General features: G+C 45.9%; 3 protein-coding genes across 3 annotated transcripts; 1 reads left to right on the forward strand and 2 right to left on the reverse strand.

Moving 5' to 3' along the window:
* Positions 1-1,901: 1,901 nt before the first annotated feature.
* Positions 1,902-8,885, reverse strand: BGLAP (bone gamma-carboxyglutamate (gla) protein). Its single transcript, XM_009322422.1, has 4 exons — positions 8,761-8,885; positions 6,873-6,908; positions 4,854-4,923; positions 1,902-3,289 (listed from the first exon to the last, which is right to left on the reverse strand). The coding sequence occupies exons 1-4, from the start codon at positions 8,825-8,827 to the stop codon at positions 3,160-3,162; spliced, it is 303 nt and encodes a 100-aa protein (XP_009320697.1). The 5' UTR covers positions 8,828-8,885; the 3' UTR covers positions 1,902-3,159.
* Positions 6,162-6,767, forward strand: LOC103915626. The gene has a single exon (XM_009322499.1). It carries the CDS (start codon positions 6,162-6,164, stop codon positions 6,765-6,767), a length of 606 nt encoding a protein of 201 aa, XP_009320774.1.
* Positions 8,886-13,169: 4,284 nt separating the features above from the next.
* Positions 13,170-19,416, reverse strand: MGP (matrix Gla protein). The gene is made up of 5 exons (XM_009322438.1): positions 19,348-19,416; positions 16,521-16,671; positions 15,693-15,728; positions 14,433-14,508; positions 13,170-13,547 (listed from the first exon to the last, which is right to left on the reverse strand). Exons 2-5 carry the CDS (start codon positions 16,579-16,581, stop codon positions 13,409-13,411), a joined length of 312 nt encoding a protein of 103 aa, XP_009320713.1. The 5' UTR covers positions 16,582-16,671; positions 19,348-19,416; the 3' UTR covers positions 13,170-13,408.
* Between the last annotated feature and the right edge of the window lie 2,855 nt (positions 19,417-22,271).

Below are 22,271 nucleotides of genomic sequence, written 5' to 3' on the forward strand. Positions count from 1 at the left end.
GAATCATAGAATCATTAAGGTTGAAAAAGACCTCTAAGATCATCGAGTCCAACCGTCATCCCAACACCACCATGCCCACTAAACCATGTTCCCTAAGCGCCTCATCTACACGTCTTTTAAATACTTCCAGGGATGGTGACTCAACCACTTCCATTCCAGTCACCCTTCCAAATAACAGCAGTGAGTTACTCACCTGCGAAGCCCCATGGCCTCTGATAACTCTTCTGCACAGAAAAAGAGCCAAAAGGAGGAGTCAGGGCCTCATTCTGACTACAGAGAAGTGAAGTCCATTTTCCATTGCCTGCCAGTGGTAGGCTGGGTAAGGAGGGCACCTGCAGGCATGGTGTGATTCCCTGAGAAAAGAGACATTTGTGCAGCTGCTTGGATTCTGTGGACAGAGAGCATTTGCCAAATATTGCTGAAATAAGGTGAGAGATGACATAAAGGTCTCATACTGGGTTGCTTTTAAAGTGATCTATAACACTGCACCAGATGGTGCTGCTGACAGTGTCTGCAGCCACTGATGATACGAGATGATGACAAGAAGAATGGTGCGAAGTGATAAATGCAGGCTATCTACTTCTCCTTCTTGGAATTGTTCTATTATCTTGGCCTTAATTTCAGAAAGCAGTTCTTCGACTACAAAAAGTGAGTCCAGAGAAGGGGTTCTGAATCTATTCAGAAGCATCTCCTCTCCTGTTCATGTAGAGATAAAAAGGAGCTAAACTGTGACAGGCTCCAGCAGGAACTTGACAATCAGGATAAACAGCCCCACTAGAATGCCAATTCAGTTGCATATAATCCAGTTGCAGATTATATCCCTTGCCTATTTTTCCCTTCTGGCCTCTTAATGTATGTTGTAGTATGAAATGAATGAGGAAGAAAGCCCACTGGATTTACATTTCCAAATGCTTCAAAAGCAACGTAGTGTACGATTTATCACATGGCGATAAATACAACGGCCATAAGATGGCAGCAGAGGATTTGTAGTGGTACTTAAAGCTGCATTGATCAGGTGAAAATCGAGCTCCATTCCAGCAGTAAATTTGTAATCTGATTTGTGCACTCAGCTCCCCAAAGGCTGTAATGACTTCAGCCCATATAGAGATCTGGTGACACGGAGCAGATGACATGATCAAGGCCTTTGTGTGTAACTTTCCAGAAAAAACGTTTACTGAAAGGGAGAGAAAAATACAGAACTAACAGAATGATGCAAATATAGACAGGAAGCTTGATTTTCTTTTTTAGCAAACAAAACCATACAACAACAACAAACCCCCTAACTTGTTAGTACAGCAGATATTAGGATTTCACTAATCTCTCTAGAGTTTTTCCCAGCAAAATTTTCACTGCTTTCAATGCACACTTCGTTCATTTTTACTAGATGGCGTTCAGAGGAGAATTTTGCTGTGAGCAGTGAAGCCCTGTCTGTTTATGCCAATAGAGGAACCACTCCCAGGTGTTTGACCAAGACAAGCAGAGGTACTTATTAGCTGTTTTATCCTCGGCCAAGGTCAGCATAAGCTAGTGCAAGTCATAGCAGCTTGCCAAATAAGAGATGTTCACACTCACACTGGCAGCCATCTCTGTGGACTTATCCCGTGTCCTTACTTCAGGGCAAGGTCTTTCAGAGAAATGCTGAACTCGGTAGATGGTGAATCGGGAAAAGCCTGGCCCTCCTCTCCCTCACTGTCACGGTGTACTGGGATTGTGACCTGGATTTCAATGTAGTCACTTCTGATTCACACTGGGGCACAGGAGGAGAGAAGGAAGCCTCACGCGCCTGGATTCTGCTCTTCAGGGTTCATAGGAGCAGGCTTTATCTTCTGGGCATCCCTAACCACAGACAAAGGTTGTGCAGAGGAACAGAGAGAAACAGCACACCAACCTGTTTTACATAAGCAGTATTTATTGCAGTCAGCAGCTGGGAATGGCTGCACCAGCCTACATGCAACCAGAGAGAGTCTCCTGAGGGTCATCAGTCCCTGTCCTTCAAGATGGGATCTGCCATCTACCTCTCAGGGAAGGAAAGCTGACAGATAACATCAAGGGAGGTTGTGCAGAAAGTTGCTAAGGTGTAATATTCATACAAGGGAACAGATGAAGTAGTGCAGAGGGAAGAGGATATTATATAAATACATACACTTTATATATATATATATTTTTATATATATATATATCTATGAGAAAGATACAAGCTGCCTTGAATAAACCAAATGCTGACCCAACTTCAATCCATCCTTGAACCAATTTTCTTTTTATTTCATAAAGTTTATTGCTTTTTGTTTGTTTGCTTGCTTTTTTTGGAGCTGTTTAGACACTTCTAGTTTCAAGTATACATACTAAAGCATCAGAGAGGAATGTTTTTGTTCTGCCTGGGTATATTCAGTTTCACCAGAAACCAATAGTAACAAAAATAACAACAGCTTTCCAAGTTACTTTTTACAGGCAGTCACTGAACGCAGCATATAAATGGAAGGGCTCATCCATAAAAGGACTCCTCAAACACACCTTTGGGGATTTATCTGTTGTTGCTGTACAGGCAAGTTTTGTGACAGAATAATCAGAAAAGTGTACCAGAAACTGATTTCTGGCTATGTAACAGTATTTCCACACTTCTATCCTTGCAAAATGATCCTACATCAGCACGTATTTAGGGTGACTATTCTACTTGAAAATACTGAACTTTCCTAGTCATTGTACCAGGAGGCAGCCGTTCCACCTTCTTCCCAGTGAGTATCCCAGGATCAGATCCATCACACTTACACATGTTGTGACATTCTCCTTCTATAATCCTCATGCATTTTGCAGAAGAAGACAAAACATCTTGTTATGTTTCTAGGATATACATTGATTTTCTTGAAAGGGATCACAATTTTTTCACCTATTGTGTCCTGGGGATTCAAATGGAAGGAGGTCAGACAGAGTCTTCTCAGCCATTTCTGGTGAAGCTCAAAATACCACAAAAGACGACTGAAGAGAAAGATTTTTGATGAAAGGAAGAAAGCTAATGCAAGATCAACAATAATTATTGCCTTGGTGTTTTGAAGAAGACCCCAATCTAGATGTTTTTCTTCCCTCCTTCCCACCCACAACCTTCTTTCTCCTGGGGGGTTCAGAGTGGTCCCAAGCAAAATGAACGAAGTGACCATCCCGTCCTTAGTATCTCCCAAAGAAACGGTTGTAGGCCATGGAAAATCCTATTTGGTCAGAGAGATAGTCACAGGGGGGGTAGTTTTCACAACGCTCATGCATCTGCTCCATTGGACTTTTGTAATACTCGAAGTACCTGGAGTAGACAAAGAGAGAGACACCATTCTGCAGATTTTTGATGATGCAGTTGGAGACGTTTCACACCCATGATACTAACATGAGAAGAGTGATTCCCCAGGGTGCCCCAACAGGAGACTTCTTGTGGTGAGTTAAACATCTGTTTACACAGGGATGGACTACTTAATTAATGCTGGAAAAAGTTGGACTTGAACCCAACTTAAAGCAATTGCTCCTGAGGTTTTATCAGCAAAGGAGACCACAGAAGCAGTTAGGGGTTTTTTTGTCCCCAACCCAGTTCCCCAACTACCCAGGAATCTTTGTTGTTGTTATTTATTTTATTTTTTATTTAATTATTTCCTGCTTACCTTTATTTAGCTCCCAGTTTCTGCTCACTTTCTCGCTAGCCACTATTTTCCTTTAGCTTAAGGAGTTTCCTCTCATCATCCTCACTTCTATTGTTGACAGCAATACTATCCCCACTCAGCTTTTGTTTTGCCAGGCTAAGCAAGCCCAAATCTTCTAGTCTCAGCTACACTCTGGATGCACTTCTCAACTCCTGTTCCAGGTTTGGTTAATCTTTCCTGCTACAGGAGAAGTCCCACCAGTATCTCATGAATTTCTTTATTTCTGTATTGGAAAAACCCTGCAGCACCCTTGAATTCCATTTGTTGCATCCATATTTCCCGACTAACCTTACCTCATGATCAAATAATACACCAAGCTGCCTGTCTACCTCAGTCCTTACTGATTAATGCTTACAGCAGAAGCTACTTTTACAATGCAGAACCTGTAAGGGGGTAGTCAGGACAGTCAGTACAGTTGCTACTTGTGAATTTCATCTTGTTTTTAATCACTGCAAGTTTCAACATCAGCCAGTTCCTCTGCTACAATAGTCCGATCCTCTCCTCCGCAGATGGAGCCTCCCAATCTTCTATTATTTAAAATCAACATTATCCTTCTAGTCCAAAGAAGGATTGAATAAAAATTCTTTATGCTACAGGCCTACGTGAGACAATGGCTTAACAAACTCTTCCAGGAAATAGATCAGTAACATTCTTGGATGACCTCAAATTTCTCCAAATGTTTATAGCTGGGATTTCTCCAAATCTTCATGCCTAGGATTTCTGCACAAATGGATGTAGGTTCTACAGCTTCAGAAAGAACATCCAATCTGATCTAACCTCAACCCTGCAACAGAGCTGTGCTTCCTTTGTAGGAAGCCAGAGGCAATGGCCAAGGCTCTGTGATGCTCATTATCCTGGAAATCGGTTCTGATGACCCTGCAGGTTAGAGCAGCTTCTAACTTGTATCCTGCTGTCCCCATGGCTAGCCCAGACAGCTAGTACTGTCTTCCTGAGAGTAATAAAAGAGTCCAGCTATGAGCTCGCAAAAGGATATTTACAAAAAAAAGAACCATTTATCTATCAATGAGTGTCTCCTACAACCTTTTTGCTTCTACACATGAAAGTAATAACAAAAATGTACAACAAATGAATGCCTCATTATGTCCTGTTTCCTTCCCACCCCCTCTTCAGAACTGGTCCACAGTCCAGCTCTCAGCCTGACTCCTGAGTTGTTACCGTTCATACAGGCTGGATCTCTTCTGCCTCTTCACAAAGGCATTGGCAACTTCCTTTTTAATCTTGATGCCTACCAAGAGAGTACACAGCAGGTTAGAGATGCAGGGCCATGGTCTATACAAAACAAAGACCAGTCTAACCTCTGAAAAGGGACAGTACTCTCTTCACAATCAGATGACTGTCATGCCCCATCCTAATTGCCTGTTCATCTCTCCCCACTCCATGGTCCACTCGAAGCTCAACAGCTGGGTTCCTTCCTCACTCCAACCTGCACATCTACATGGAGCAAGGGCCTTTTCTGTCATAAACGCTATTCCCTTATCACACAGCATGATCTGAGTCCACAGCAAATGTGCAGAAGGCAAAGTCATGACAGCATAAAATACAAATAAGGAGAAAATGAAGGGAATGGCACCCTCTCTCCCTGGCCCACTTAACTTCAGGGTCTTGGCTTCCTTTCTATATTTTGACTCAGACTGAGAGTGTTGTGAGATACCAACCACCAGGCCTTAAAATGCCTCTAATGAGCCATAAGCAGCAGGTGGAAATACCAATGCTCCCATGTGCAGAGATCCATGAAAGGTGAAGGGTATAAAATAATGAGAGTAAACATCACCCAGAGAGAAATACACCCAGTAGGTGCAAAGATCCTGGTGTTCAGGCACCTGGAGAACATGAGAGGTCTTTCTGCCATGACAGCAGTATCCCCTGGTCTCCACTGACACACCACGTCAGCGCAGTTGCTTATTTGTTCCCTTGGATTTGTGGTTGTGCAAACACTGGGGTGCTGTGGAGCAGCAGGTAGAGCCACTTTGCCCCCCACTCCCAGCCAGGGCACAGCACAGCACAGCCTCGCTCCATGGGACAGACCCACACCAGCAGAGGTGTGCATGGATGCCAGCACACCAGCAACACAGGGAGCTGCACACCAATATATGTCTCAGCAGAGAAACTGGCAAACTGTCGCTGTCAGTAGGGGAACACAGTTTCCAAGTCCTCTGTCTGTAGGGAGACAGTGGCTTTTGTGCCCTTTCCTCGTCATCGTGGGGTGTTTGACCGTGTTTCTCTTTGGCAGGTGAGAGGTGCCTCCTGTCTAGCAATCTGGGGTTTAGTCTGGATCAAAATACTGATTACACAGATGCCAATTAATGTGCTGTCAGAAATCACCACCTTTCCCTGAACACTCTCTGCATTTTTTTTCTCTTTCCCAATCTGTGTTTGCATTGGCTCACTGGAGAAATACCAGCATTCATGCTCCCCAGCAGCAATGTTATCCTTTAAGGTGTGAGAAAGGAGAGACAGGGAAGAATGAGGGGGATTTTCCATAGATTTCTGCCAGGATCAGCTTGCTGCAAAAGCTGTGGACTTTCCAAGGTGTGCAAATCCCCATGTCCCAGGCAACCTGACAGAGGAGGGACTGTAGCCCTCAGGAGCAGCCAAGGAAGGCACTTGCTTTCAGGCTCTCCAGGTTGTGGGATTTGGCAGGGATGTCACAGCCTGTTGCTGTGTGGCGCCAAACCTTTCTGCTCTGTGATCCTGTGCACCAGACTGGCTGCTCAGCAGATCCAAAAGACCAGTGCAGTCACTTTGGATAGGTCTCTGAGGCCAGCTCAGAGAAGCCGGGATGCTGGCCGTGTTGCTCCACTCACATCACCTTGTTTCACAGAGGGCAGATGCATCCAGATGCTAACAACCTGCAGGACTCACATCTTGCCTGGGGGCTGCTCAAGGGTTGTGGAGATGCAGGCTATGGCACTAGCACACCCGGAGAGATGCCAGGCTGCCAGTGCAGGGAGGCTGACCTCCCTGGTGTCTCCTGCCCCCATGGCTGTGAAAGGCAGCCCTTCTGTTTGCTGCAGGTGCTCCTGCACCTCAGGGACTGCAGTGCTGAGGGAGCAAACAGGGAGCAGCTAGAGGGACTCAGCATGGTTCTTGTTCATCCCTTGAACCTATCAAAGGGAAGAAAGGAAGTAGATGCAGGAGAACGGAGCTGAGCATCAGTCACAACAATATACTCACTGGCAGCGCTGGGAGATCCTGCGGGGTCTTTGGGATCTGGAAGACAGACAGACAGACAGACAGACAGACAGACAGACAGACAGAGAGGAGTTTGCTTGTGAGTCGTCCTCCTCTGCTCCACCCTAACTGAATCCCTCTGCTTACTGGGTGGATCCAGCTGCCCCCCTTTCTCAGAAAGACTTTTCTTCCCAAAGAAGGGTTTTATTAACACCCACCATTTAGGGATAGACTTCTTCACCACGGCAAAATTCACCCATTATGCCTGGATTTGTTTAATTTCAACTTCCTCTGAGTCAGATTAAATGACACAATAACCATATAACCACTGTGGAAGCTGGAGGAAGACCTTCCTCCTTCTCCCTCCCCACCCTTGCTAAGAGTAGAGACAGCTAGAGCTAGGGGACCATTTGAGCAAAACCCCAAATTTGGACAGAACCTGAAGATAGCTGAGCATCTCCTCTATCTTTGGAAAGAGAGGTTTCCTTAACTCTAGGGAGAAATCACAAACTATTGATAGGGAAGGAAAATAGAGCTGAAAATTAGGAACAACTCTACCCTCACGGCTTTGTGGCTCAGGGTTGAGGTACCTGGCTCACCAGCCCTCTCAGGAGGAAGTTACACACTATATTTCTGTGTTCAGTCCTAATCTTAATCCTTAATCCTTAATGCTCCCTGCAAACACCCAAGGAAAGCATCCTCTGAGAGAAATGGTAGGTCTTCTAATCCTGGCTCTCCCACACTGCCCCATTTCACATTTTTTTCTTCCACTATTTCACCATATTTTTCTTCTACAATGTCAGTTCCACCCAAGTCACCAGGTATTTGGCATAAGTGTATTTATGGGTAGAAAGAGGACTCTAGAGACCAAAAAAATAACAACTGTGCTTAAACAAATACTTTGTGTGAAAAGGGTTGTGTGTAGTTCTATTTTTAAGCTATGTATACATTCCTTGGATTTAAAAAAAAAATAAATTAGAAGTTACTCCAAGGCCATTAAGCAATCTGGAATAATAATAATGACTAAAAAAAAGTAGATACATACTCAAGAATGAAAAAGTGAGAGAGAGACTGACAGATCAAACAGAATATATTTGCCAGTATTGAATCATGACATATCTGATGCCAAGGACTGAATGAAATTTAATGCTGAATGAGATAATACAAGAAAAGACAGGGCCCTCTTCTGCTCAGCTTCTCTTTTTCTGCTGTAAAGAGAAAACACTTGTTTTTCTGATCTTTCCCCCCTTCTCTCTCTATCAACTACAGAGCTGCCACTACATTACTGTCTCTTGATCATAAAGTCACCATGGCTAAATCACCTTCAAATGTGATGTGCTCTTATTTCAATGGGACAACTCCCTTTTTTTTTAACCACCAACAGGAGGCTTTTTTTCTGCCAGAAGTTCTCCACATACCTCCCTGCAGGTGAAGGCTTGACTCGGTGCCTATCTCTGTGATCCTACAGCACTCCAGGGCTGGCAGGCACAAAATCCCTCTCCCTGTGGTGGACACAAATCTGCCTGCAGCTCAACCCTCTTACTCAAAAGTGAGCATCCAGCATACCTTTGCCAGTTCACCTAAACTCTAAACTGGTTAAATGCTTAAACATATTAAAATGTTCGAATTCTCTACTGGAATTCAGTGGTGCAACTGGAGGGGTGGGGGGCTGACTAGTGGAAGAAAGTGCCCGGCATGAGGCTCTCTATCCCCAAGCCCTCTCTCATCCATGACTCTGTCTCTCAGACAGAGATCTGAAGTTGTGCAATGACCGGCAGTGCACCTCCTCCCCCCGAAGCTGTGCACCTCTCCCAAACTGACGGGAGGCTGACGGCAAGCTGCAGGGTTGAGCAGCGCTCCAGGGAGCCCTCCCAGGAAGACGTCCCCTTACCTTTCTCACAACAGCAGAGCACTGCCAGGGCCAGAGTCACGATCAGCGGTGCCAGCAGACTCCTCATGTCTTCTTTGGCTGCGCTAGTCTCCCTAACCTCAGAGCTTTCCTGGAGGTTACTGAAGTTCTCCGGAGCTTGCTTTCGGGCAGCAGTTTATATCCTGTGATTGCCTGGAGAGATCGGGGCTCTGGCTTGTGTTCCCATGTTTGAGCTCCAAAACAAAGCCTGTCCTTTGAGCCAGGAGATATCAGGTCCTGGCAGCAATTTTGATATCCATCTCAGGACTCATGGCATTTCCAGAAGACTTTATCTGAGGTTTTGAATGGGACTATTGAAGAAAAACAACTGGATAAAAAAAACACTTTTATTATAAACATGAAAATCATTCAGTTTCTTGCCGGAAAGCCAGGCGAGAGACCAGCACACCCTGAAGTAAAGCAGCTCCTTTCGTGTGATGGAACTCTCTCATGTGGAAAATCAAATGAGACTTAACCCAATGGTGACCCTTTTCCCCCACCCCACCCTGACCCATTCCTCTGAAAGTAAACTCACTCATGAAACAGTTTGCATAGGGCAAACACAGATTTTCGCTTCAGACAGTTTCACCAAACCACTTCAGAGAGCTGAGATTTTTATACTGTGGGGTTCTTTGGTAGTTAGTTTGGGGGAGGGTCTTTCTTTTTTCTTCCTGGAAATCTTCCTGGTATGGAGGCTATTAGTTTGGCTTCTCTTGTCTAAAAATCAAATAAACCTTGAAACTCCAAAAGTGTTTTATTCTTCAGGACTTGAGTGGCTGTGGTTGCTTGGTATGTCAAGAGCTCTGCATGGGATCTTCTACAGCCTATTTACCAATAACCCCATACTCCCCAAACCCACCAGCCAAGTTCCCCAAGCCACGTCCCAAACACAGCACATGGATCACATTTTCCTCCACCTCACATCCAGTCCTCCTCAGCCTTACATGCAGGGGAGATATCCAAGGGTTACAGCATTAAAGCCTAAAAGGCTCCCAAGGGCAGTCAGAGCCATTAGGGATTGTGCCAATCCCCAGAAACACTGTCTTTTAGCTTAAAGAAATTTAAGGATTTTTAAAAAAAAAAAAAAAGTTTAACTCTTCTACAGTCCAGGAAAGACTGAATATATATACTAACAACTTCCAGCAAAAGTATCTTAAAAAGCAACAGTTTAAAAATAAAAAAATATCTAAAAATAATAGGTAGGTATTCTAGGAAAGTTATGCTTCCAAAAGAAAACTTGAAAGAATATAAATATACAATTCTAGTAATCCAAACAGCTTTACCTCTCTTCCCAACTTTTCCCAAGGTTTCTAACCAGCATGTAGTCTCTTAAACGTGTTTGGTTATTGCTTACACTAACAAAATCCCACAGAAATCTCTGGTATTATTCATTATTTATACTGGTAAACCAGAGGTTGGAATCACCAGATATTTCTGGACACAGACTCAGACAGCACTAGCCCTGTACCTTCCATTTTGATAGCATCACAGTGACAAGTCAAACCCAGACACTGCAGACTTGTTGACTTTAGGTTATGAAAGTTTTGCCCTGGTTCGTGATCATAAGATTCACCTACTTGGGAACATGCAGAACAACTGTGGGTATAAATATACCTAATCCATATGGCTTTTTTTCCTTAAACTCATTTATCTCTCACTTCTTCCTTTGGCAAAACTTTAGCAGCTGTCAGGGTGAAGTTTCCTATCATCAGAAGTGTTTTCAATAAATAAATCACATTTCTTTCCAGAAGTTCATCTTCAAAGCTGGCAAAGCCTTGAAGCATATTTTGCAAGAAGATGCATGTTTCTAATATGGCAGGTAGATTTGGCTCTAGGCTTAATTTCACAGAATAGTCAACAATTTGATACTTTATAACTCATAGCCTTTGATAGCGTGCCATGAATCTTTCCCACTTTCATAATTTGCAGGTGCCTGTGGAAGCCTGCAGATGTGAATATTGAAACCAGCTGTGCTAAGCTGAGATAGAAGATGCTGTGTCTCCTACACACCCCACACCAAGGGGTCTCCAAGCTGCTGTGGCTGCTGACCAGCCCGGAGTAGTATTGAATTCTTGGGCATGTCAGCACTGGTGCTTCTTGTCCTGGGGACAGGCCCTGCAAGGTGCACTGGTGCCGGTGACAACCCAACAGCGGTCATGCTCACTCCTCAGTGGGCTGGGAGGTGCTCAGCAACCTGTGCACAGGGTCAGGCCACATCTTTGTTTCAAATGAGTTATGAACAGTAAAATAAACCTTGAAACTCCAAAAGTGTTTTATTCTTCAGGACTTGAGTGGCTGTGGTTGCTTGGTATGTCAAGAGCTCTGCATGGGATCTTCTACAGCCTATTTACCAATAACCCCATACTCCCCAAACCCACCAGCCAAGTTCCCCAAGCCACGTCCCAAACACAGCACATGGATCACATTTTCCTCCACCTCACATCCAGTCCTCCTCAGCCTTACATGCAGGGGAGATATCCAAGGGTTACAGCATTAAAGCCTAAAAGGCTCCCAAGGGCAGTCAGAGCCATTAGGGATTGTGCCAATCCCCAGAAACACTGTCTTTTAGCTTAAAGAAATTTAAGGATTTTTAAAAAAAAAAAAAAAAGTTTAACTCTTCTACAGTCCAGGAAAGACTGAATATATATACTAACAACTTCCAGCAAAAGTATCTTAAAAAGCAACAGTTTAAAAATAAAAAAATATCTAAAAATAATAGGTATTCTAGGAAAGTTATGCTTCCAAAAGAAAACTTGAAAGAATATAAATATACAATTCTAGTAATCCAAACAGCTTTACCTCTCTTCCCAACTTTTCCCAAGGTTTCTAACCAGCATGTAGTCTCTTAAACGTGTTTGGTTATTGCTTACACTAACAAAATCCCACAGAAATCTCTGGTATTATTCATTATTTATACTGGTAAACCAGAGGTTGGAATCACCAGATATTTCTGGACACAGACTCAGACAGCACTAGCCCTGTACCTTCCATTTTGATAGCATCACAGTGACAAGTCAAACCCAGACACTGCAGACTTGTTGACTTTAGGTTATGAAAGTTTTGCCCTGCTTCGTGATCATAAGATTCACCTACTTGGGAACATGCAGAACAACTGTGGGTATAAATATACCTAATCCATATGGCTTTTTTTCCTTAAACTCATTTATCTCTCACTTCTTCCTTTGGCAAAACTTTAGCAGCTGTCAGGGTGAAGTTTCCTATCATCAGAAGTGTTTTCAATAAATAAATCACATTTCTTTCCAGAAGTTCATCTTCAAAGCTGGCAAAGCCTTGAAGCATATTTTGCAAGAAGATGCATGTTTCTAATATGGCAGGTAGATTTGGCTCTAGGCTTAATTTCACAGAATAGTCAACAATTTGATACTTTATAACTCATAGCCTTTGATAGCGTGCCATGAATCTTTCCCACTTTCATAATTTGCAGGTGCCTGTGGAAGCCTGCAGATGTGAATATTGAAACCAGCTGTGCTAAGCTGAGATAGAAGATGCTGTGTCTCCTACACACCCCACACCAAGGGGTCTCCAAGCTGCTGTGGCTGCTGACCAGCCCGGAGTAGTATTGAATTCTTGGGCATGTCAGCACTGGTGCTTCTTGTCCTGGGGACAGGCCCTGCAAGGTGCACTGGTGCCGGTGACAACCCAACAGCGGTCATGCTCACTCCTCAGTGGGCTGGGAGGTGCTCAGCAACCTGTGCACAGGGTCAGGCCACATCTTTGTTTCAAATGAGTTATGAACAGTAAAATAAAATTGTTCTAGGTGAACAAAGTTGGGCTTAACTCCAAACACTGGGTTTCTTTTATTTTTTTTATTTACCACCTAGAGCCCCTCTTCACCTTTGGTTTCTGCAGCTTTCTAGCACTACCAGAATCATTCCAAGTGGAATTAAGGGCATGAAAGGGGATTCCAAAAGGAAATACTAGTGAAGTCCGGATCACACACTCCTTTCTACAGGAGCACCCTACATCAGGACCTGAGGGTAGCTGGATAGACAAGATGCAATTTACAGGCTTTTTCTGTCACTAACTCTTGCCCTAACTTTGTTTTTAAGATTGAACAGGCGCCTTTTGAATTTTGTTTCCCCAACTGAGGAAAGATATTATAGATTTCTTCTTCAAAAGTGCATCTCACCCTGCTTTCTGAACACCACGCCATTTTAAGATGTCTTCAGACTGAGAACTGAAATTTGCCAGTGACCTCTAAACGAAGCCACTTGTAGACCCTGGAACAAAAACATTGTAGATCCTTTCAAACTCGTGTGATTGCAAGGTAGTGACTTTTTTCTGTAATCCGCACCAGATTCTATGATAAACAAACTCAGCTTCTTCATGGAAAATTGCACACACCCCCAAAATACTGTGACTCATGAGAAGATAGTATCAAACCAGCAATTTATTGTGTAGTAAACACACACATCCTGAACTCTCTGTGATCTCTACTATATCAGCTCAGCGCTAATTAACACAGTGTAGGCGTCCATGGCTACATGGGAGAGAAGCAGCAGGCAGGATAACATACAGGGACACAAGCAACTGAATATGTTTCAGAGCCATTGCATTTTTTGGGAGGATACCCTGGGCTCCAGGCCCCAGGATGGGGACAGGTCATCCTTTACTTAGTCCTCCTCGTCCCAAAATAGTGCCTGTAAGCAGCAGCATAGCCATGGTGAAAAGCGTACAGTTCGCAGGGGTAATAGTCCTCACAGATCTCCCTCTGACGTTCCTGGGGCATCTTACTACGCTCTCTGATCCTGCAAAAGTAGGAGAAATGAGTGGTGAGTGCTGCCATCTTAAATATCTGTCTACAGCCTTTTCCTGCCCCACAATCCCCCACCAGGATTAAGGGTCCATCACCAGATTCCATCATCCACCTACCAAGATGTTAGCATATCACCTTCTGTGTTCACCACACCCAGGGGAGCAATGTGACTACAATAGGAGCATTCTGCCTCCCCGGTTAACCTTTTATTTCAGGGCTAAGTAGGGCGGTGGGGAGAGGGGGATGCCTCCTGCCTCAGCCTGAGGAAGAGTCCTCCCTCTGCAGCCCCCCAGCCTGCTGCCTTCAGCTCTTCTGCTCATCCCCAAAGCCATGCATGGAACAAAGACCTGAAACATCCTGCAAAAGGGCCACCTGGTACTGTGAAGAAGGTTTGCCTTGACACCTCACTAGGAGACTATTTCTGTGCTTCAGCCTTTATTTTCACAAGCCCTGCATGAGGCATGAAACTGCCCATATCTACTTTTTATAGATGAGGCAAGGAGGCCCCCAGATGGCCCTGTGATTTAGAAAAGGTCATGCAAATTCTGCATGAGAGCTGAGGACTAGAACAAGATCTCAAACTGAGTTTCCTTTCTGGCCATCCCACACTGATTCCCTCTCCTTCTGTTGGTGTTTCCTTCAGACAAATTAAGCAGAGCCCTCCCAGCACATGATATGTCCTCAAACGCAAGGACACACTCTCTGCTATCTGAGTTCTGGCTTCTCCCAGGGTTGGGGACTTCACGGGCACCTCACACTGAGAGAGGGGCTGAGACTTCTCAGAAGTCACCATGGCTTTCTCCCCTGGTACCAGCCTGTGCCTGGCAAGGAGACCTCTCCCCACTCCCGTCCTCAGTGTCCTGAGGCCATAACATACCTCTCCTGAGAGATGGCTCCTGGTCTCATGCCAGCTTGTATGAAGCCATTGGCCCTTCGCCTGTTGATGAAGGGATCTGAGAAGGCAAGGGGTTGTTCAGAGTAGACAGACACTTTCAAGGCCAGATTTCAACAAAAGCTAGCTTCCACATTTATAACAGCCTCTTTGTCTGCCCTCCCAGGCACAGTGAAACCCACGACCTTTTAATATTCCTTGCTGTCCACCCTGCTGATTCACGCACAGGCTCTCCCTCTGGCTTGTGCAGCCTGTATGGAAGTGGACATGCTGGCTGGGCTAGCTCTGCTGTTACTCAAGCCACCCGGGGTAAAGCTACTGTGATTTTGCTGCCACAGCCCCTCTGAGTGAGTGGAGCTTGGCCAAGAGGTAGGTGCCAAGCTGCGCAGACCGTGGGAGGTCTGGGCATGCTCAGTAGAATTAGTAGAATCGTAAAATTATAGGCAAAAACAGGAAGGGCCTGCGTAAGTCTATCTGCCTCCAAGGTTAGGCAGTCACTGAGCGGTGACTGTGTGGCAGTTTTGGACTGAGGTGCCTGAAGGTCCCTTCTGTCCTTTTTGAGAAACATCACAGTCCTATTGCAGAGTTCAGGAGTCTGTGGATGTCTTTGGCATTGGCTTCCACCTGTGCCTTTGTGCTTCTGACCAGCTGTTTTATGAAGTCCAGTCCTTCTCCAGATGGTCTAATTTCTTTTTAGTTTCGAACCATCTGTTCTCTAACCCCTCCAGGTTATTCCTTGTTCCATGGTGAGACTCTCCACCATTTCATGCTTCTCCTGTGACACTAACTCTCTCTTCCAGACCAAGGGTCCCTCCTGCCCACACATTCCACCTGCTTCTTCCAAGCTGCTGGGAGTAAGGCTCTCCCTGTTCTTGGGGAAGTACAAATCATGTCACTGGCTTATGCAATACCTCTTTCTGTGCTCGTCACAGAGCTTTTTGAGCAATGTCCTTTCTAGTGTCACTTAACCTGTTTTAGGTGGATGCAGCAGGGATCTAAGTTCATGATTCTTTGTTTCCAATTCTCATTATATTATTTGCAGAACAAATTGATATGCACTTGTGCCCAAACATGTGAAGTATTTTTTTAACTCTCTTCCTATTCATCCTGCAACTCCAGTAAATTCAATTTCCCTGGGCTGAGTGGTTCTGCCTATTTAATCTCCACAGTAAAGTACATGGAAATGGTCTTGGAGATGTCTGTAGCACACTTCAAATTCAAGAAAATAGTAAAGCAGTCTCTTACTGAGATACTCATGGGATTCCATGCTCTCATAGGACTCTGGGGAAAGAAAGAGTAAAACATGGTAAGGCACTGTATTGATGGGATTCACAGTCTTTCACACACCACAGATCACTAGAACATGCACACAGAAATGAGAGAAGCCAGGTTTTAAGACACCTGTTTAAAAGGAAGAGAAAGGGATCAGTGGCATGACCTAACATTTATATGAGGAGTTTAGGGTGTTCATGAGTTTAGAATGGAGCAACCTGATGTCTTAGCCAGGACTTCAAGGCTTGTGCTTGGTCTTACAGTGTGTGATTCTCAAGCATAGTTCCTCACCTTCATGTTCCTGACACTACAGTGGATATGATACCTGCTTACCTTCAAAGCCTGCATGTGTGCTTAGGGAATGGATTAGCACAGTGAGATGTGCTTGACTCTTGCATGAAACAGTATCTTAATTCCATCAGTATGAAACTGGGTGCCTGACAGGAAAAGGGGGCTGATATTACAGAAGGAGAAAGGGAAATCTCCCCATTAACAAGGAAGAGTTAAGAATAAGAACTCTTATTGTAGTCCAGACAACAGAGGGGCAGAAAGAGGAGCAGCCTGCGAGGTGAGCTGGAACAGAGAGGAAGGGGCTGAAGCATCCTGGACCACAAATCAAAATGATTGAAGATGACAGCTCTGGAGCAGGGCTAGGATGGTCTGACACAAGGGCAGAAAAGCAGACAAGAGATCAAGTTAAGGAGAAAGAAGACACAAAGTTGAATAAAAAACATCTGAACAGACCCAAAGATGCCTGCAGGTTTGGAGTTATCACTCTACCCAGTAAAAAAGGGCACCTACCATAGCAAGTAGCAGCCATCACCAAGACAGCCAGGAGCATAAGGATGATGAGAGTTCGCATTGTGCCAGTGCAGGGAGGATTCTCTCACTCTGTCTCTCTCGCTGTGTCTCGCTCTCTTCCCACTGAGGGCAGCTGGAGATCCTGGGCCACCTGCAAAATTAGCAGTGGAATGTTTATTATGAAAACAGAGCCAGGAGGGGGCCCATGAAAGAGCCTGGGGAAGGCAACAGCTGGCTGGTACACACTCTTTATGGAGCCATTACAAAACATCCTCTATTAGAAGATTGAATCAGGTTTCGGAAAGGAGGGGGCATGCCCCCTTCCTCTCCCAGTTCAGGGCTGGGGGCCATAATTCATAGGCAAGTGTGTCACTAGCACTCCACGCTCAGAAAAGCTGGCCTGTGCAAGTGAAAGGAATTTCAGGGGCCGCCAGGGGCCCCGCTGAAGAGGTGTGTGCTGATCCCAAATGTAAATGTTTGCCTTTCTAATTTTTCCTCTGATCTGCCCTCTTTGCCCTCGCCATCCTCTGTGTGGATACACCCAGCCCACAGTTTTCTGTCAGCTTTGCCGACAGAGACATAGAGAATGAGGCTTCAAACACTCTGTCCCCACTCAGCCCCCCTCCCTCCAGCTGGCCCCTGCTATGGTCCAAGCCTGCCAGTCATCAGAAGGGAAATCTAACCCTACTGCCCCTTCCCCTCTCCTACTTTTACTGCTTCAGGAGTGACAAGCAGCAACCTAGAAGAATCCCTTCTGCTGGAGGGATCATGATTTTTGCATTGAGATGACAGCAGCACCCAGAACTCTATCTCTACAGGTCCTCACTGTGGTCCTGACCCTACACTGCTCTTCCAGCCCAAGGGACAGCATCTTGGTGAAGGCAAAGGTAACCATATCTCTCAGGGCTGCTGCCTCTCTGGTCTAGCACTAGCAGTCCTTGCCCCACTGGGCACCAAAGTCAGCTATCAATGCAAGGCTTTTCAGCTAGGATGAATCTCCCATGCCAGCAGTCTCTGGGAGCATTTCCTCACCTTCTAGCACCCAAAGAGCTTGTCTGGGACCAATGTCATGGACAGCAGCGATGGACAAAAGATGGGATGTTCCCCTCCTCAGCTCTGTGGTACAGCAGAAGGGAGTAAAAGAAGAAAGGAGTTACAGAGATGGCCATCCCTGCTGGGTGAAAAGCAAAAGGGAGTAGTTTGCTAGAGGCAAGACAGGGAGGGAAGGTGGGTACCCAGTGCCTGCCAGCCCTCCCCCATGGCAGTGGTGGGGCTGGGACCATGCCACTGCCTGGGGATGATCCTAGGGTACAGTAACCATATCAGACATAACAAATGTCTGATCCAAGCTGTGGTGACCACCTGTTTTGTCCATGTGTACATGCAGGCATCAGGATTTCTCACTGACAGGGTGCAGACCGTTCCTTCCAAGCCAGTGTGGTGTTGTCACTGCTGTCACCTGCAGAGGCCGGTCTGGGGAGCCACGCTGCAGGTGACACAGCCAAGAACTACAGGGACAGCTAGCCAGAGCCTAACACTTCCCCAATGGGGAGTGAAACTTCAGTGGAACAAGATTACTCTGGGCTTTACAGCTTACCCTTTCAATGCCAAACTCATGGCCCTTGCCTGAAGCCTGTGGTCTCTGGGAGAGAAATTGAGCAGTGCCTTCAACTTCAGACCAAAGAGAAAGATTGCTTTTCTTCCCCGTTATCCCACCCCACGCAGAGAGCAGCTCAGTCCTGCACCATCAATGCCCCCCATACTGTCCACATCCTGCCCATTCAGTGCTCAGCCTGAGATGAGGAGGAAAACTAGGTTGTGCTGGGGCAAAAGTCAGAAGTCTGCTATAGATACAAGGTCAGAGGAGAACTGAGACTTTTTCTGCCGTCCCTCCATGCCCTGCCACTCTGGTCTCTTTAAGGGAATTCTCTGCTCTGGGATTGTTTGCATTCCTTAGAGCCCACGGTTTTGGAGTTAGTGTTGAATGTAGATTTTATAGGTTTCCTGAATGTCTTGTATATTCTGGGAGCTCATGGGAGCTGCCGAGAAAGGGAGGCTTGAGGGAGGAGAGACCCCAGCAGGAAAGCAGTGGGGCACAGAGAGGAAGATGCTGGGAGTACTTTGGAATGAAGGTGAGGCTGCACAGTGGGAAACTCCAACATGCTTTCCAGCCAAACCCTCTTTATTTATCTGTCTTCACTCAGGGCAGAGCATTCTGCTCCCTGGAAGACTCTGCTCCCATTTCAGAGGACTCTGATCCCAGAATGCCTGGAGCATCCCCTGCCATCAACCACAGAAGAAGAACCACAAACACTACTTTAACCCAAATGTTTCTTTTTTCACCACAGAGGCAAGGCATTTTCCAAGGGATGAATGAACATGCTGGCTACACAACCCTATACCAACAAATCTCCTTCGGGGAACACTTTCCCTTGCAAAAGTACATCTCCTTTCTACTCCTCCTGCACTCCATACTTCTCCAGCACACATCTCCCCTCCCCAGCATCAGTGGGCTGCCCCAGAGGCAACACACCATGCAGCACAGTGAGCCCAATCCCCCTGCTTTCTAGCAGCATCCACTGGTTAGAAATATAAAAAGAGGAGCTAAGATTAATTGCCTGCAAATGCCGAGGAAATCCCCACAGTCCTCCAAATAAAGGGGAGATCAGAAAAGCAGCCCTCTGACCTGTCTCCTGCTGGAGTGGAGAATCACAGTGTTACACACACCATAGCAGCCACTCCTAACATTTTGCAGCTGTGAAGCACCAGCAAGGCATTAATAACGAGCAGTCATCCAGGAAAAGCAAGGCAGTCCCTGCATACTCACTAAGCCGTCGCTTCCCCGCCAGCCTGCAGCTCTTGTCTGAGGGGGCAGCTCTCCCAGCGTCCTGGACCCTGGGCTGGAGAAGAGGGGCCTTTTATTTATTAGCATTGATCAGTGACTCCTCCCCTCTTCTGTCTCCCACTCTCGATCCACCCCCAGGCTACCACCTTCTCCTTCAAAAACACCTTCTGCCCACAGCCAGGAAACCAACAACCTCAAGTAACTGAGCCAAGAGAGGGAGAGCAGACACCAGGGGCTAGTGAGGGCACAGCCACATGCAGGCTGCCTTTCTGTGCCCAGGAACAGTGAGTGAGCAGAAGTCTGAGGACAAGATCCAGTCTCCCTCTTTGCAGCAAGACCCCCCCTCTTCCACCCCCTCCTTCCCCAGTCGTGCTCTAACTAGAGCCATGCTGCTGGCCAGGGCACCTGTTCTTCCACGGGGAACAAGACGCCAGGAGCCTTCTCTCATCTCCTTTCATGCTCCTTTTGCAACTGTCTGATCCCCCCTCCTAATGGCAGGCTAATGTCAGACTGAAAACTCATACAACAAAGGTGTCTGCTTTTGGAGGCAGCTCTGAAACCTCCAAAAGTTACATACCCTATGAGGCAAAGAACTGGCTTACACAAACTCAAGCCCCTGAGATGCACCCTTGCTGCTCACACCAGACCCACAACAGTGATGGACAACACGTCAGACAACCCAGGGCATGTGCTGGAGTGGGCTATTGGGTTTCTGGCCCTGCCTGCACCCGACCCAAGAGCACATATGCACCATGCTGGGATGCTGAACCCGTGCGAGTAGCAACCTGCAGCAGTGCTCCCTCCCTCAGCAGAGATCCACGCCTGGTGCATGCTCAGCATGGGTGCTGGCAGGTCCAGTCCTTAAGCAAGGGTAGGCACAATCTGAGGGACAGAGATCTGCAGAGGTGAGATGGAGGGGATGACCAGCTGCAGAATCAGTGGCTCAGGAGGTTAGGAAAGAAAACCCATCACATCTATTCACTAACCAAACAACTGGTGAGTGTGGCTTGTCTGGTCCAGGAAAAGATCAAGTGTGGCCTGATTTACAGCCTTGGTTGCAAAATGAAAATGATAGCATAACCGTGGAGTTAAAGAACTACCAAATGATTGGGACAGAGGGGGGATTTGCTGCACTTTTATAGGACACCTTGTCACCTTACAGCTAACACATGCATTTTTATCTATGTACTTTTGCCTGGTTCCCAAAGAGCAGTGAAGGGCTCCTGTCCAAGGGTGCGATCTTTAGCTCCTACAGTGCTTGATGAGTTTAGGGAAAGTTCAGACCTACCTGTGGCAACAAGGTACTATGTTGCACGTGTCCTTGTACAAGCAGCTCTTGGCCCTCAGAGCCTGAGAAGAGCAACCTTGAGCTCTCCCGAAGGTATAGGGCACACAGTCATGAGTCACCTTTGAAAAGCAATGCAAAGAGGAGGACATTTCTTGCCCTCTTCTACCACCCTTCAGGGACAGCTGAATATTCAGCGCTGTGACATGCTGAACCCTGAAAGAAATCAGGACCCAGAAGATCTGGTCATCCTCATCTACCTAGATATTGGAAAAGCTTTGGCCCCAGTGCCATCTGGCAAGTTTTTAGTTAAGTTGGAGAAAATGGGCATTAAAGCCAAAATTGTGAGATGGTAAGAAACCAGACAAATGGGGCAGAAGCTTGAGCAGTGCAAACAAGAAATGTTGAGAAATTACTAATTGAATTTCTCTTGGGACTAGTTTTACTGAATACTTCCATTAATGACTGGCTTAAAAAGGGAATACTTGTTGAGGAAGTTTGTTGATAACATAAAGCAAGAAAGCAACATCAGTGGAAAGGAGGCCTGAGAGCTCAGACAGGAGGAAAAGGATGACCTTGAAAGCTGGAATAACAGAAACAGGGTAATACGCAATAGTGCAAAGGCAAGGTCTTCCATGGGGATTAGCAGTAAGAATCCTGCTGTAAATTAAAAGCTCGTAAACTGGAAGTAAACAAGGAACAAAAGGAACAACTATGAGCCAACAGTCCTAAAGGTGATCACAGAATACTGATTCTGAGATGTCTCCTGAGAATGTGCCAGCAGAGATGGGCACCTGTTAGTGCCCCTGGATAAGATACCAGTGAGACCACAGCAGGAGTCCTCTGTATGGCCCAGGTCACCCATGTTCATGGAAGAATTCCTGTGGGAAGTGGTGTACATGAGGACTAACAAGGTGAGGTGATTTGCAGTCACCCCCAAAATGACAGACCTTTTCACCATACCCTGTGGGAGTCACCAAGCATCTCCTTCCCTGTGTTGTCCACAAGGCTTTTCCAGCAGGACAATGGACCTGCAATTAGGTTTTGTTTCCAGTACTCCTTCAGGGGCTGTTTCAGAGCCCACAGCCCTCATGATTAGGAGAAGTCCAATTTCCAGCCTCTGTGTCTTTACAGCCATAATCCATATCCATGTGTCCCTCACCGAGTGCCCAGCTCATGCCAGGAAGGCTTCAGCAGAGCCACTGAGCACTGCAGCAAGGGAATAAACCCTATCAGCTCAGCGACAGAGCAGGGTTTCCAAACTGAGGTTGCCCAGAGTATCAAGTAACTGGACTCACCGACCTGGACAGCCCTTTCCAAGCTTGCCCCTGTGTTTCAGGATGTAAGTTAGTCAACCACCACATAGTCTATGGCTTAGGAAGCGATTTCGCAACTTGATAAACAAGTGCTTTTTGGAACAACTAGTTCTACAGCACATGAGAAAACAAGATTTTATTTTTACTTTTTCATTTAGTCCTAAGTAATACCTAGGAACTGATCCAAGAAGCAAGTCTAATTGAGCCACTAAGTAACAGTGTCCGAGTATCCACAATATAATTGATGTCAACAACCTCATGGAATAAATCGTGCTGAAAACTAGCATACTGACACTAAGCTTTAG

This window comes from Pygoscelis adeliae, unplaced genomic scaffold (assembly GCF_000699105.1).
Source record: "Pygoscelis adeliae isolate BGI_AS28 unplaced genomic scaffold, ASM69910v1 Scaffold60, whole genome shotgun sequence".
In the NCBI taxonomy this organism is placed as follows: Eukaryota; Metazoa; Chordata; class Aves; order Sphenisciformes; family Spheniscidae; genus Pygoscelis; species Pygoscelis adeliae.

Bases quoted from the DNA above. Each gene is read 5' to 3' on its own strand.
- LOC103915626 (XM_009322499.1), top strand. From the start codon at position 6,162: ATGAGGGGGATTTTCCATAGATTTCTGCCAGGATCAGCTTGCTGCAAA.
- BGLAP (XM_009322422.1), bottom strand. From the start codon at position 8,827: ATGAGGAGTCTGCTGGCACCGCTGATCGTGACTCTGGCCCTGGCAGTG. The intron at 4,924-6,872 runs GTGAGTATATTG...CTCTCTTGGTAG, and splicing joins AGGATCTCCCAGCGCTGCCA to GCATCAAGATTAAAAAGGAA. The intron at 3,290-4,853 runs GTAACAACTCAG...TGTCTACTCCAG, and splicing joins AGATCCAGCCTGTATGAACG to GTACTTCGAGTATTACAAAA.
- MGP (XM_009322438.1), bottom strand. From the start codon at position 16,581: ATGCGAACTCTCATCATCCTTATGCTCCTGGCTGTCTTGGTGATGGCT. The intron at 15,729-16,520 runs GTAGGTGCCCTT...TTCTTTCCCCAG, and splicing joins GATGGCTGCTACTTGCTATG to AGTCCTATGAGAGCATGGAA. The intron at 14,509-15,692 runs GTAAGAGACTGC...TTGCCTTCTCAG, and splicing joins GGAATCCCATGAGTATCTCA to ATCCCTTCATCAACAGGCGA.